Below are 15,677 nucleotides of genomic sequence, written 5' to 3'. Positions count from 1 at the left end.
GATGAGACAAAGATTTCCCACAGATGTTTTTTGGCTTATTCACGTTGTTTCTCTGACTGATATCACTCTTGTTCAGCCTGTGTGTTTAGTACAGTGTTTACACTTTGGGATATTGATGGTTTATGGGCCATTATTTTTTGTTTTTCTGATATTTGTGCCAGTAAATTTTGACCAGTATCAGACTAACACAGATCAGCTCATCCCTAATTTGTCTAAATTGATAAATTTAGACAAAATGAGTTTAGTTGCACTTCCATTTCACTCTCATCACTACAACGTCTCTACATGTTAGAGGTGTTCATTGATCTATAATGGATCTGTGAATTTAGTTGCACTTTCAAGTTCCTAGGGACATTTTGTGCCATTCTGTTTTTTATTGTCAAGTCATTTTGTCTAATATTTTATATTTTTATGACATTTTCTGCCACGAGGAACAAATGAGTCAGTTTATTTATTTTTTTAATCTGACACTGCAAAAAAAATATTGAGATTATTGGAATTCTTTTTTTTTTATATATAAAAGAAAATAGGGGATTTGTTTAAACATACTGGCCTTTAATGGGTTAAAATCTCAAAAATATAATTAATATTTGATATGTATATTTCAGGCTGAAGTAGTTTCAAAAGATTGGCTCATTTAAAGTGGAAAAAAGTGAATATAGAATATTTTTACAGCAGTTTTGGGGATTTTCTGCTTCAAGGGACAAGTTAATAAGGAACTCTTAAGGGTAACTAAATAAAAGCTGTTGCTTTGTGGTCTTCTCAAGATTCTTCAACATAAGAAAAGTTTTTGGTGTGTTTGTTTCTCCTCGTCGACTTCAGGAAAAGTAGACTCTCCTGCACTGTTTACTAACTCTCAGTAGTTTCAGCAGTGAAAACTGTTCTCTGCAGTCGGAGGGCAAATGCCTTTGACGTTGTGACATGAAGTCTCTAATTTGACGATGTGCTCACACATTCTGGGAGGAAGAAACAGTCTGTGCCCGCGCTCAGCTGCCCCGTGGCTGGGTGACCTCTGCACAGGCATCGGAGCCTCAGACTTAATTGTGTCTGGAGGAACACTGTTGTCTTACGACAAGCTTTAGTTCAGACCCTCGGGCTTCCTGATCTCAAGCTCAAAGAGCAACTAAATAGACAAGATGCTTGTGCACAGCACACATGGCACTCTAGTCTCATTCTGTCATTTTAATCAACCAATGTTCAGCTTACAACAAATTAATCCATATTGAAAGTTGCCAGGGAGCTGGAGCCAATTCCAGCATTAGTTGAGAGGCAGTATGCAATTTGGATTGTCAATAACAAGGCAAACATACAAAGACAAACAACCATTCCCACTCACATTCACACCTACAGTCAGTTTAGAGTCTCTATTTAACTTCTCTCGAGTCTTAAGAATGAGGGAGTTTGAGTACACAGGAAAACCGAGCACCTTCTTGACGTGAGGTACAACAAATTGCTGTATTTAATTGACTTTCAATCATTTTGACAGATAACACAGTGCTGTAATTCAGTTGTCTAAGCATCAGTGACTGTGTAACAGTGCATTTTGACCCGCTTCATCAAGAGCGACAAACTTTTGTGCTTGAATTCTTAACTCCGTGTTTCCAACTAAGTAAGAGACGGAGAGACTCTTCATGGTCCATGTCAAAGGTGAATTATGTCCAAAGCATTTCATAATAACGCCATAAAATATATTGGTTTTTACACTTTAGGCCTGGGAGCTATTTCCTTGTCTGTCACAGTCACAGTGGAGCCTAATTTGCCCTGGATTACTTTCAGACTCTGATCTAAGCTTTGCCTTGATATGTTCCAACACCCGCTCGCTGACTTCCTGTCATCGTATATCTCAGCATCTTTACAGCCATTAGAGGAAAAAAACAAAAACCTTTTGATTGTGAAACAGAATCATCTCGTGCTCCATTTGGCATTTAATACAGCTCTTTTTCCCTCACCGATCACTGCTTCCTTTGCCTGTAACATTTGCAGCACTGAAGGCTGCTCTCGCTGGAGAAGGAGAGATAAGAAGAGATGATCGAAAAAAAAAAACAGCCGAGGTGAGTGACGTTCACCAGATAGTGCATGACAAAATGCAAAAATGAAAAAATCATTTCAACATTTTCAAAAAAAGCAACATCAACAGATGTTCCTCATGCCCACATGATGTAGCTCGTTTTATCTTTTGTGGAAACATACAGAACATTTCAACACGTGTTGCATGCATGAATCAAATAAATAAATAATGTAAGCACATTAATAACCATTACATCCATTATAATACTTTGACTGCGTTTAGACACCAATATCAGATTTACAGTTTATACACTAATGATAAGCCAAATGTAATGGGCTGGTATGACATTATTTTTCAACTCACACTGAGACACTGTACATGTTATGACACTGCCAGAACAATCGTAACCTCGTGTTTGATCAAATATCTCTCTATCGGTGTTTTGAAGCACAATATGTTATAGTACGAACAGCATGAGAACACGTAATTGCGACAAATCTACACAGCACATTTACAAACACCGCAGTCACCACGACGACAGCGGCTGGATTTTTCCCAGACTGTAAATATGAAATGACAGCTCAAAGACGAGGTGAGGTATCGGCACTGTCAGAATTGTTGCGGCACCTCAGCGTGACACTGACACTGTGACGTAGGCTTGTGTCCATCTGAATGGCGGCACATAGGCATCCTGTATACAAGAGAACGCATGGATGAGGAGGTGCACAGTTACCAATAGCCATAGATACACAGCCACGAGTCCCGACCGCAGACATCTGTAAAAACACTGACTGTGGATCCGTGGCTACGGGCAACATGAACTTTTCTGTGACAGCCAAGTAAAAGTCAGAAAAGTGAATTTTCTCTGACTGTGACCCCACTGTGACGTCTGATCTCTCATCCTCTTCCAGTCCTCAGTCAGCATAGAGAATAAAACCTGAGAAGGTGCTGTATTTGTTGCTGTTGCCCCCATGAGCTTTGCCACCGTCCAGTTTGATGAAAACCTCATCGCCAGCATCCAAGTGAAGAATGACACTGTTGCTGGCATAGTCGTAACTCTGGTCCTGGTCTTGGGCGATGGCGCTGGCTCTGACCTGTGATATGACACACACACACACACACACATTGAGAAGGAAAGCAAATGAAGAAATGTAAATGTTCAGACTAAACAGACACATAATAACAAATTAAGTCACTGCTTAACCCATGGTAAATTGCCTTGGGAATAATACACAACTCCTTATATGGACATCCTGGGGTGTGTGTTTGTAGGTCACATATTCAGGCTTTTAAAAATGTGTTTTCTTTTGTGTTGTTGAGTCAAAGCTATGATTCATTTTATATCGCATTTTTAGTCGTGATATAAAGTAGCAATAGTTGGGGAGAAGTCACAAAATTAGATTATTTTTCTTTTCTTTTTGTTCATAAAAACGAGCCAAGTGAACTTTGAACTGTGACATATTTTAAAATTGCACAACTTCAATCCAATTTTAAACATTTTGAGTACTTTATACTCAGGTGTGTTGATTTATTTTATTATTGCAGAGGTTGTGCTGAAAAAAAAGGACATAAGACACTTTACATTGCACATTCTTTCAGCCTCTGTAAATACTGTAATGGGAAGAAAAGCAGCTGAAATGGTCTGTGTCGTAAGGGTTAAGCAGATAATGGCAAATGCACTTCACATAACGCTGATTAGGTCTATCGGCTTCACATGCCTCTCTGTGTTTCTCAGTATAGTGATATTTAAATATCCTGTCACCCTGTGACATTTCTGCTCTGCCCACAGGAGGTGATTTGGTTTTTCTGTCTAGACAGATTGGACTTTGATTGAAAACACAGAGTTAGTCAGTTAGTTTAGTGAGTTAGTTTATTGCCCCCTTGGGGAAATTCGTTTTCACAGGTTCTGTACATGTGCACATCTCACAGCAGGAAAACATATAGGACATGAAAAGATCAGACACATGACATGCATTACATATATGGCTGTGTTTTCTTTAAAGTGGAGATGGCTGAAGGTTGTGTATTAGGCTTCTGCTGAAGCAGGCTTTATTGCATTTCATACTTTTGAATCTCCTTCGTGATGGTGGGAGTTGTAAATGGCAATTGAGTGGGTGTGTGGCTTCCTGTGATATTGCATCACATGCATCATGGACGCGTCATCAAAGACATGTCCATGAAAAGTTCCAGAAGTGAATTCTGCTGCTACCAGTTTGATGCTATTCATTTGCTTCTGGCCTCCACCTGTCCCTGCGCTGCTGCAGTTTCCACACAAACCCTCCCTCTGATAAGGCACTTCTCCATTATACAGTTCTAGCACTATACTCGACTCTACTCTACTTGTTTTGGTGTGAGACACGTTGTTTTTCATAGTACCATAGTCGTCATTGCACGGCTGCGTGAGACTGCTTGTTTTTGGTGCACTGAATCATTAGAATCAGTTAATGGAAATTCTCTATTGCTTGTTGTTGGTGAATAATGAAATAGAGACTTCTGCCGGCTCACAGGTTTTTATTGTTGATATGCAACATATAAGTGAACATGTATTCGTACTTGAAGGAAAGGAGGTTTGTAAGAAATTCAAACTGAAGTTTAGAGAGTTTGACTTTGTGTAAGTGTGTCCCCCCTGTGGTGAATATCCTGCTTCTCCTCCCGTGACTCAGTTGAAAGGGTCAGGTTTGAGTCAGTCTGCCTCGGAGGAAGGATGGCAGTATATCCTATTTAACCCTCACCATACATTCCTCTCCTATTTCTCTGGGCAGAGCACTGAAAATGCCACATTTTCCCAAACTCAAGTGTCATCATTTAGATATATTCTTAGATAAATCTCTTTTGTGAGTTTGTGTGGGAAGTTGCCACTGTCGGTCACAGCCCCATTAAGTTTTAGCCCATCTGGGTTGCCAGGTTGGTTGTTATAGGCTGCAACAGTGTAATCTCTGCTTCGGTGAGATTGTGGCGTTGTGGCGACAGGTTATAAAATAAGACAGAGCCACAACAGGAATGTGGAGTTTTAATTAGTGTCAATGGAGTATAAACGCATATGTCAAGAGGCCTCAGGGTCTGAGACGAGCGGCTGAGCCACAGATGACAGCATGATGATGGATTTGTGACACATGAGGACAATGCGGCTCAAAGTCTCTTCCCTCCCCGTTGTCTACCCTGAGCGCCACTGCATCAAAACAATGTCCACCGCTTACACATAATTCACAGGTTATCAATTTCTTCTTGGCCAAGGACCTCCTACAAGATTAAAATGAAAATATAAATAAAGAATTCTGGTGAATACCTCATGTCTTTCCTTGGAATAATTTGACTATAAATATATATATATTTCAGAGTACAAAGTAGAAATTCATTCACTTTTTGTTGATATATATCATCATTTTATTTAATAAATCTGGAAACTTTTCATGGCCCACTGATTGAATTTACAACAACCCCCACTTATTTTGACTCCCACTTATATTGTGAATGTTGTCTTGAGTTACATTTTACAACTTGTTTAAAATACTATGTAGTAACTATGCATTTGGGTTTTACTCTGCCTCTGTTTTGTCTTTGTTTATTATTAGATTATTTGGATGCTGCGTACAATCCTACGTGAGGGAGGGTTTCCTTTTTTTTTGAAGCAGCAAGTGAAACCTTCTTTGTTTTTTTTTTCATTCATGCTCCGACCTGTTTGCAGTCGTCTTGCTTCGCGGGTGCAACATTGCTGTTACCTATTTCTGTCTTGACATAAAACCACTCACTTCCTGTGTGCAGCGGGGGAATATCACATCACAAGATCTAAACACTGCCATACTGAGAAACACAGAGCGTCATGTGGAGCTGATAGACTTAATCAGCATTGTGTGAACTTGAATGTACCTGTGACATAAAATGATTACATAATATATGACAATTATACACTCCAGCTTTAAGTGATCCCCAGAGTGTTGCCTGCCATATTGTGATTATTTTAACTATTAACACATAATATACGTTTGTTATTAGAAGTTGTAAGTTACTCCATCAGTCATAGCTACCTATGTCGTCCATAAAAATCCATAAAGTTTATCTTGGGTGTTGCACAGTATCAACGTTGGCAGTGTCGACTAAAGAGAGCAGAAAGTGCAGAGATTAGGAGGTGGGAATGCAGTTTATGGAACTATCTACGATGCAATAGTCACCCAACACTGACTGAGTCATCGTGATTTAAATATATCTGGTTGCAGTTTTCTCACACTGCATCTGCAGTATAATCTGCTGTATTTCTTTGGTTCAGATGATGTTTTATGGGCCGTATATGTGATGCTTTTTTGCCAGTTTTTAAATTTGTTTATGCACTTTTAACTTTGTGGGTGGAAAATAAAATGTTTTGTGGTGGGAAGTGAAGGGAAAAAAAGTGTGTGAGAACAGACCTTGACGACACAGTGTGCCTCTGTCAGGAGGAAGAATGAGTAGAGGTAGTTTAGTCACTACACTTAATGTTAGTGCAAGAGTAATAACATGAACACCCACAATATCTAATAGTTCCTATCTATAATTCAGTTATTTCATTTCTTTATATCTGATTATAGCCACTGATTCATTTACATCTGTCGTCCCTCGGGCAGGTGGTGCAGTAAAATAAAATAGTACATCCATAAGAGAACAACAAAAAAATGAGAAACAGCCCTGGCTGTGTTCCACTTAACAAAAACAAAGTACTTACAATAAAATATATGATGCGGCAAAGCAAAACCAGGATTTAGGAACCATAAGTGGTGCTAAAAGTTTTTTTTTAAGAGTTTGAGATAAACTGTACAATGTCCTTATACTTTTATTGCATTAAAATGTCCAAGGAAATTGAGTAAATTGCACATTTGCACATATTTTAGGAAGCACAGGTGTTTGACTGACGGTGTTCATGTCGTACTGCACTGTGGCTGAGGTGTGTGCAGGAAAATGTCAAGGCTCAGATTATTTTTTTTTACGTTGTTTGATCACTTTCATCACCTAGGGCTTCGTAAACATTATGAAATTACCCATGAACATAGCAAACATCATGATTCTGGTATTGCAATGCCCGGTAATGATATCACATATCCGCACATCGTGCCTGCGTGAAGTTTGTTGTATTTCAAAGGGCACCGGCTTTGAACTAGCCACGACCTCAGGCTGTGTTTTGATGTGTGCGGAGTTGAGATAGCGCTGCGCTCTTTCCACTCTCTTCATTCAACGTGTGCATCGGTGCGTGTGTAATATGCACTGATACACAATCTGGTAGCGTGTCAATGTGCATTGTGATTATCATTCGATACAACACCAGACTAAGTCTGACCTGAAATCACTGCCACGTGAACGCATGACTACTCAATTCAGACTGCCCGCACACTGCTTACACTCTTCCCTGAACAAATTGATGCAAGTTCATTCCCGTGTATTATTCAAGGTTCATAACTTAGAGGATCATTTCATTTACCATTTGTTTGCTGAGAAACTGTTTTTTCCATGTGTTACATTCAACAATAAGTCATTTATTAAAGGTCCAGTGTGTAAGATTTAGGGGCAGTGTAATCACCTGAATGTGTGAAATGATCTGATTTACATCAAAAACTAAGGACCTTTTTGAGTTTTACTGATCACTGAATGCTACCATAGTTTCTCCTACATACTAGAAAGGGAAAGGCAAGGTGAGAGATGTTCAGCTGCAAAAGGCAACTTCAATAGTCAATGTTGTTAAATTCTACACTTTACGTTTGATGTGTTTTTGAGAAGAAAATGTTACCCACCAGACCATTCTTGATCAGGTCCGCCCACATGCTGGTGCCATCTCCCCCCCTCATCAGAACGTTGTAGATGAAAAAGTAGGTACCAGGGATCTTACAGGTGAACTTGCCCGTCGCACCCTCATAGTTCCCCCCAATGTTTGTCACCACGTCATCAAACCGCAGAATATCGTAGCCTTCTTGAGGGTTCCGTAGTCCGGCATAAAATGCTACCCGAGGCATGGTGTTGTAAGTAGTTGTGCTGACGGCCCCTTTACCCCCTAAACCTAATATTCCTGTCCGTACCACGTCCACACCATCCCCCGGTGGTCCCTTGGGTCCTGGTGGACCTTGCTCTCCAGGTGGTCCTGGGGGTCCAGGCTTGCCAGGACGTCCTTGTCTGCCTTGAGGGCCATGGGCACTGTAGGTAGGCAGTGGTGGGACGATGCTCTGCTCAATCATGTGTGCCTCATCTTCCACTTGTAGACTCACGGTTGCTGTGTCTGTGCCCGCGTCAATACCGTTGCCCGTCGCACCCGTGCTGGGGAAGGGGTCACAGACCATGCGGCAGGTGCCCAGCATCTCATAGTGGCTTGCACTGTCATCGGTGTCCCCTGTGCCAACAGAGCTCACCAGCACAGGGATGAGGACCACTAAGACCAGGACCAGCATGACCCCCACAGCAGCTGCCACCAGGGTCTTCCGCCCGATGCTCAGCCGGGGAAGGGGCTGCGCTGCCAGGGTGGAACTCTCGGGGGTGGGAATGGTGACTGCAGGGTGTGCGTCCACCTGGCAAAATGTAGAGTTGAAGAGGATCTGCGATGGCGGTGATGGTGCCCAGGGAGAGCTGGTGTGAGTGAGTGAGTGACAGAGCCGTGTAGGAGTAAGAGAGAGGGAGTGGAGCAAGGGACCTGAGTGATCAAAAGGAGAGAGAGAGAGAGAGAGAGAGAGAGAGTGAGGAGAGAGGGAGAGAGTAAGACAGCTTGAGAGAAAAAAGGAAAAGAAGCAAGGGGAGGAGAAAGAGACAGGGATGAGAAGAACACTTTCTTACTCCCACGTGTGAACAGAGAGGGAAGACAAAGGCGTGAGCAGAGACGGGAGGGACATCATCAGTGGATTTATGTTATTGAGTGACGAAGACAGACAGACAGTCCAAACATTTAGTTTCACCAGCCACTTTATCAGGTATCTCATGCTTCAGCTGCTTATCAATACAAATATCTTATCAACAAACCACAACATTTCACAATTATGTGAACACAACTAGAGTTTAAAACGAGGACTGCAATCCAAATGAAGAAAATTGCAGACTTGAGGTTGCCACGTTTAGATTGTGAAAATACTGGTTGTACTGTTGTTATCAAGGAAGCCAGTATTTTATTTGAACTTTTTGACATATTATGGCCATTTTATGATAACACACATTAGGGCTGCAACGATTATTCCATTAATTGATTACTAATCGTTGACTAAATGAATTGTCTACAATTTCGATAATCGATGATTTTAGTGTCTTTTTAATAATTAGAACCAGCTTTCTGATTTTTCAGCTTCTTTATTGTGAATATTTTCTGGATTCCTTGCTCCACATAACTAAGAAGTCAGTAAAACGGACAAAACAAGACATTCAAGACCATCATCATTTCCATCTTTAGTAAACACTGATGAACACTTCAACATTTTTTGACTTTTTATGGCGCAAACAAGTTTTAATGAATCAAGGAAGTAAAGAATCGATCAATAACTGATTAATCGATTATGAAAATAATTGTGAGTTGCAGCCCTGCATACAATACATTTCTTTCATACATAAATTCCTCAAGGGCAACAGTCATTTACTCAAGTCTGTAAGATTTTAAGTAAAACATTTTTTGTTTCAATAGAACCTGAAGCCAAAAGAAGAATAAATATTTATTTTCTATTTTCTATGTTGATTTAGTTGGATGTTAGCCAGCTGACAAACTTGCAAAATTGCACTTTAATTTAATATTCACATTTAACTTAAATTAATTGCTTATATTACTAATTACGTATATAGAAATTACGAGCCAAAGTAATGTGGACGTTAATGCTTGTTTCACAAGTTAAAAGAAAATGTACCTTCTGTGTTGAAAAGTTGAGTTGATGCGTGTTTCATTTCAACTACCATTTTTAAATTTGACCACCTCAAAATGTATTATAGTGCACACATGGGAGCAACTCCATGCATTTAGACATGAAGTAATGGTCAAGACCATCTCTGAATTCACAACATGTCAAACCTTGAAGCAACAGCAGCAGAAAACCATTCTGGATGCTTCTCCTGCTGCTTTATTAGGTGTCCTGTGTATCTAAAAATGGCCTCAGGAGTGTACAGTCCAACCGTGACCTGCTCAGAAACTTTTAAAGAGGTCTTTCAGAATTTGTAAGTAAAATTTCTTTGAAAGTTTTCTTTTTTTTTTTTTACTCACCTCGTTCATTGCTGAAACTTCTGGTTGTGGCACCATCAGTATACACCTGTGGTCCAGCAAAGAAATAGAACACAACCAAGCCCTTCACTACTTCTAAATCAAAGACGATCTCTGCCTTTCCTCATCTAACGTTATTACACTACTTGACTTTTACGCTTTATTATGACTAATTATGACTAGGACTAATTTCTACACATATAAAACTAGTGTTATTGAACGCTTTCAAATCCAATCTGAGGCTGACCCCACTGCATGCACTTGTTTTTCATAATGGGCTTGTAAATTTAATCTGGATCTTCTTTTTATTTGTTTTCTGCTTCTGTTTTAACTGTGTACATTTGTAACCGTTGAGTGTTTCGTATGTGCTGCTGCCTATCTTGGCCAGGACTCCCTTGAAAAAGAGGTTCTTAATCTCAATGGGATTGTCCTAGTTAAATAAAGGGTAAATAAAAACGATAAAAAACATTTTATAACCACAACAAATGAATAATTAACATTTGCATATACTGTACTACACACATCTGTATCTTCTATTCATATTAAAACACCAATAGTAAATTGGTGTTTACTAATTAATCTAATCTAACAAAAAGTAATTAACTATCAAGTATTTGACCTTACTAAATTTTTTTAATACTCGTTTATCTACATTACTTTCTCACATCATAAACTATATCTACAACAGTTCAGTTTCAATATATGCAACAAGCCGTTTCAAATGATGCACTGCAGTTTTCACATTTGTACTGCAGCGTAAAAAATGACGATCTGAAATAACAAGTGACTGGACTCCAAAATAATGCTGCTTTTTCTATTTGCATATGGAAATCTGTAATTACACCTGTGCTTTTTTTGCCTTGACGAGTCAGAGAGTCAGGTATGGAAGGCACAGATTAAAATATGACCTGCAGCGACTTTGCAGCAATAACAGATGGTCTAATAAAGAATGTAAATTTAGACAGACACATTTGCCTCAGGTCGCTCCTCCACTTGTTGATGACAGACAGGCTTTGAGAGTCAGAAAAATATTTTCTAAAATTATTCAAAGGATAATTTGAGCTGAATAAACAAAATCCATATCCATTTTATATTGTTATGGATTTTGTTTCTGGGAAACCCTACAACATAAAACAATGTAACAATGTACCTCATTGTTACATTCACACAAATGTAAAGTAACCTTCAATATCATTATTTAGAGATATATCATATTAATCTGTGGCAGTAGGTAAATTAAATTGATAATTACATGTATATTATGGTTACATTGTGTCTTAACAGCTCTGCTGTTCTATACCATCTTGCTTTATGATTCTTAATGTCTTAACTGCTGAGCTTCTGTTCAGGTGTTTGTTTGCGTTTGCACTCATTTGCAACCTCAACCTAAAGACTGATACCAACTGTTTATTGTTAAAGATGCAGGATTATGTTGCATAAGAAAATTAACAGTTCTATTATATATCTGCACTGTCGCAGTCAGTTGGACTGTCACATTTACATATAATCTATAGTCTATATTTTCATCTGGGCTACCACTTTAGATGGTAATATGGTAGTGTGGTAATCATTTGTAATGGGTGAGTTAATATTTATGTGAATATCATCTTCTTTATAAAGTAATCACCAAGTAATAGCTTGTTAATAACGTTAGAAAATGACTAAATCGTATTCCCAAATGTGAAAGTGAAGGTTACATTGATGGTAGCCTATAGTAACCATAATACAACCTTCATATTAAATATATATATATATATATATATATATATATATATATATATATATATATATATATGTATGTGTATATATATATATATATATATATATATATACCATGACATATATATATAGATAGATATATATCCACCATATAATGCCCTCACATGATTATGTCATTTAAAAAAATGTGTTAATTATTCCCTATTAACTTTATGAAACTGATTTACTTGAGATTTTTTAAATGTTTTAAATTCAAAATTTGACTCTGCTCGGTTCAAAAACATCGACCTATTTGTTTGTTTCATTAAATCTTTTCTACACTGAATTAATGTTCTTACCTGATTTCTTGAATAAATACCTTTTACTACAAAGCACATTGGTTCATTTCCAATTAGGATGCTGAAACACAATTTTCATTGTTGGTTTGTTCCAAAACATGAATTAAAGCTTTTAAATTAAGCTTTTTCACTAAAGCATATAGTCTTTGCGGGATTAATGCTTATTAATACCTGTTGTGCACAAATCCATCACCAAAACATCTCAATATTTAGCTTTCACATTTAATTAGATACTTATGGAACACTGATAATAACAAAAAGATAAAAAAGCAACAGAATTTTATTTGGTTCCTCTTATCTATCATCTGTAAACAACCCAGGTCACATTGACATCAGCTTCATACGCGTGAAAGTGTTAGTCATTACATTTTCATGAGATCATTATAACCAGACTGTCATTTTGTGAGAGAAGCGTCCTCCATGTTTTTAAAGGCCACTGCTGACACAGGACATGACAATAACACTGAGTGTGTGAGTCACACACGTCCAACGGTGCTTTCTGTCTGACGCCCTTCGACTGATGACATCAGTAATTCAGAGAAATGACAATAATGGAGAGAATCAAAAACAAAACAGCCCAAAGTGCATTGTTTATGTGCATTTCCACCCATATCACATATGAAATGTAATTAAATATTTGATACAAACACACAAAACAGAAAAATAATTGACCAAAACTTACTAATTATGCATCAAAATTGTCACAAATCACAAATATGTGAAAAAAGTCACAAATATGTCCAAACAAATCTATATATTTAACACCAGGCCACTCCAAAGCAGAAATTAAAGATCTTTCTTATATTCTTTACATTTCAAAAAGTAACTGCATCTGACACACACAGTATTTCACTCATCTGTAAACATGTGTCTCCATTTACAAACCTGAGAGCCCTCGTGTGGTCTTTTAACATATTACAATATATCAGAAAAAAGGACTGACTGTTGTTGTAAATGTATTCGTTTAAAAAAGTAACAGAAATTTGCCACCGTCTGTTCACAGTGTCTTAAAACGTCTTCAGTCATTTGTGAGTGTGCTTATCACCAGCTTGTTACAAAGACTCTTTTAAGACACAAATGTGTGTGAGATGCGGGAATAAAGTGTGAGAAAAAAATGCTCTGAACAAACCATATTTACCATTTTCATACTGTTAATAATTATTGTGCATCATTTGATTTGTGAGAATTACAGCTTCTTCTTTCAGTACTTCACGATCACTGAGGTCTGCAGAAAAATACCTTCTTCATGTACAAGAGTTTTATATTCTGTTTTTCTTGTTTACATTGTTTCATATCTAGTCTATTTTATGTATTTGTGTGATGTACAACACTCTGGTCAACTCTGTTGTTTCTAAATGTGCTATAGAAATACATTTGGATTGGATTGGATTGGATTGATCCTAATTATGTTATTTTACGAACATTTACTCTTAGAACAATCGTCAATTGTCAATTCTAGCAACAGAACCTCTGTGAGTTCCCTATCACTTCATTTTTTTCTCAATAAAGGCTCTGAATTTTGGATTAAATTAAATTTTTAAAATGATCTGCCGGGCCAGATGCTGATGCTGGCGGGTCATTTTTGGCCTGAGCGCTGCCAGTTGCTGTCCACTTACCTGCATTGACTTGTTTTGACCACAGGATGGTGTCCACAGCTCACTGTGGACACCATCACACACGCAACTGAATTTATGGAAAGCAAAAGAAGTCAGCCTGGGCCAGGATGAATGAGTGTGTGTTTATGGTGCTGACTGCATTCTGTGTTTGCCCTCAGGACATTCTCCTGCCTGCATGCAGCAGCAGGAACATGCCAGATCACCATCTTAGTAGTAGCACTATGAGGAAAGGTGTAGACCACCCATTGTGAGCAGCCTTGCTCACATTCCAACATGGACACAGAGGACAGGCTTGTGAGTAACCTGAGAGCTGAGGAAATGACATCTTTGATGTCTATGTTCAGGGTGGACTCTGCTAGACGGTGCATTCATTGGATTTAGGGAGATGCCGGTTGAAAAAAAATCAAGACTTTCTTCAATTACTCAGTTAATATAATAACAACTCACTGTATTATTAAATGTTTTAAACATTATAAGTGATGTGACTTGACATTAGGATACATCTTGTTTAAATGATTACACCCTACAACAAATTCAACAAAAGTAATATTTTAAGAGCAGCACCAACTCTTCTTCTCACACAGCTACATTTTAGGTCTGGGATGCTGGATGGAGAATGATGCTCAACTTGGCTTTTGTCTTGTATAAAACAAAATTTATAAACTGCGAGTAATTACATTGTGAACGAGAGGTTTTGTTGATTTGTTTCCATATTTACACAAGCCATATGTGTCAGAGAATGTGTGTGTGCCTGTAGTTGAAGGTCAAGATAACTGTGAAATCTGTGGCTCCTGCACTGACATTGGACCAATAACTCCTTATATAAATGTGAAATCACATCAGCCCCTTGTCTGTTTACAAAAGAGTTCAAACACAGTAACTTCCTCGATTCCTCCATTTTGGTCTCTTCCTTTTTAGGCAATGGGTCGCTGCCTTGCAGACCCTCATGGGATTCTGTGTGAATTCCTAAGCTGCTTTGCTTTGGCAGTTGGTTTTCAATCCTAAAGGTCTGGATGGAGAAAGAACTGGGAAAAAATGGTTTGGACACTTGGCAAAGCTTCATCCAGTGTTTTGTAAACAACTTTGTGGTTTGTCATGTTGTTTGCTGATAATTTATTAGGAACACATTATGTTAACATTTCAGTAATGTGCACATCCCTTGCACATCTCACCTGACATCACATGCAACTGCTGCACAAATGTAAACACACTTTTCCAGATGTTATTATTGTGTATTTTCCACTCTTACATCTCAAATTTATATTTTACTGTTTTATCTTTATCCATTCTTGTAAAGCGATTGTTTATCTCCTTAATCTGCCTTCATTTTATTTAGCTGATCCTACGTTTTTTACTATTTACTCACATTTTCTTGTTACTGTATATCCAATTAAACTCCTTGTATGTAACAAATCTGAATCTGATTCTGCACTCACAAATGAAGATTAACTGAGTCTAGACTGCAATAGATTATCTTCAGATGAGTCATTTACATAAATAGTCCAAGAGATATTTATGATTTTATTTTATGGACAATTTTTCAAGGGTGATTTGAGTTTATTGGCAATGTTTGTTTTATAAGAGATGATTTCTAGTCATTCGCAGGTCTAGGTTCAGCTCTGACTCAGTAATTTACAGCTGCTGGAATCTCCTTCTCACAAACGGTAGACACATATTTTCCTTTTTAGGGCATGAGAATCTATTACGTAATTTAGGGAGCACTCGGATTTCTGGCAACCTTGCCTGTGTGGAAGTGGGAGGTGCTTTTGTTTGAGATACACCTCCATTGACCAATCACAAGCCAGATGAATTTACTCTCC

The 15,677-nt window shown here is 38.2% G+C and overlaps 1 protein-coding gene across 1 annotated transcript; it reads right to left on the bottom strand.

Moving 5' to 3' along the window:
• Positions 1–1,427: 1,427 nt before the first annotated feature.
• LOC131448631 (C1q-related factor-like) lies at positions 1,428–8,632 on the bottom strand. The gene is made up of 2 exons (XM_058621241.1): positions 7,762–8,632; positions 1,428–3,102 (listed from the first exon to the last, which is right to left on the bottom strand). The coding sequence occupies exons 1-2, from the start codon at positions 8,407–8,409 to the stop codon at positions 2,923–2,925; spliced, it is 828 nt and encodes a 275-aa protein (XP_058477224.1). The 5' UTR covers positions 8,410–8,632; the 3' UTR covers positions 1,428–2,922.
• Between the last annotated feature and the right edge of the window lie 7,045 nt (positions 8,633–15,677).

The sequence above is a fragment of the Solea solea genome, chromosome 21 (genome assembly GCF_958295425.1).
Source record: "Solea solea chromosome 21, fSolSol10.1, whole genome shotgun sequence".
In the NCBI taxonomy this organism is placed as follows: Eukaryota; Metazoa; Chordata; class Actinopteri; order Pleuronectiformes; family Soleidae; genus Solea; species Solea solea.
Note: the sequence above shows the minus strand (reverse complement) of the source record. Positions and strands in the feature narration are given on the sequence as shown.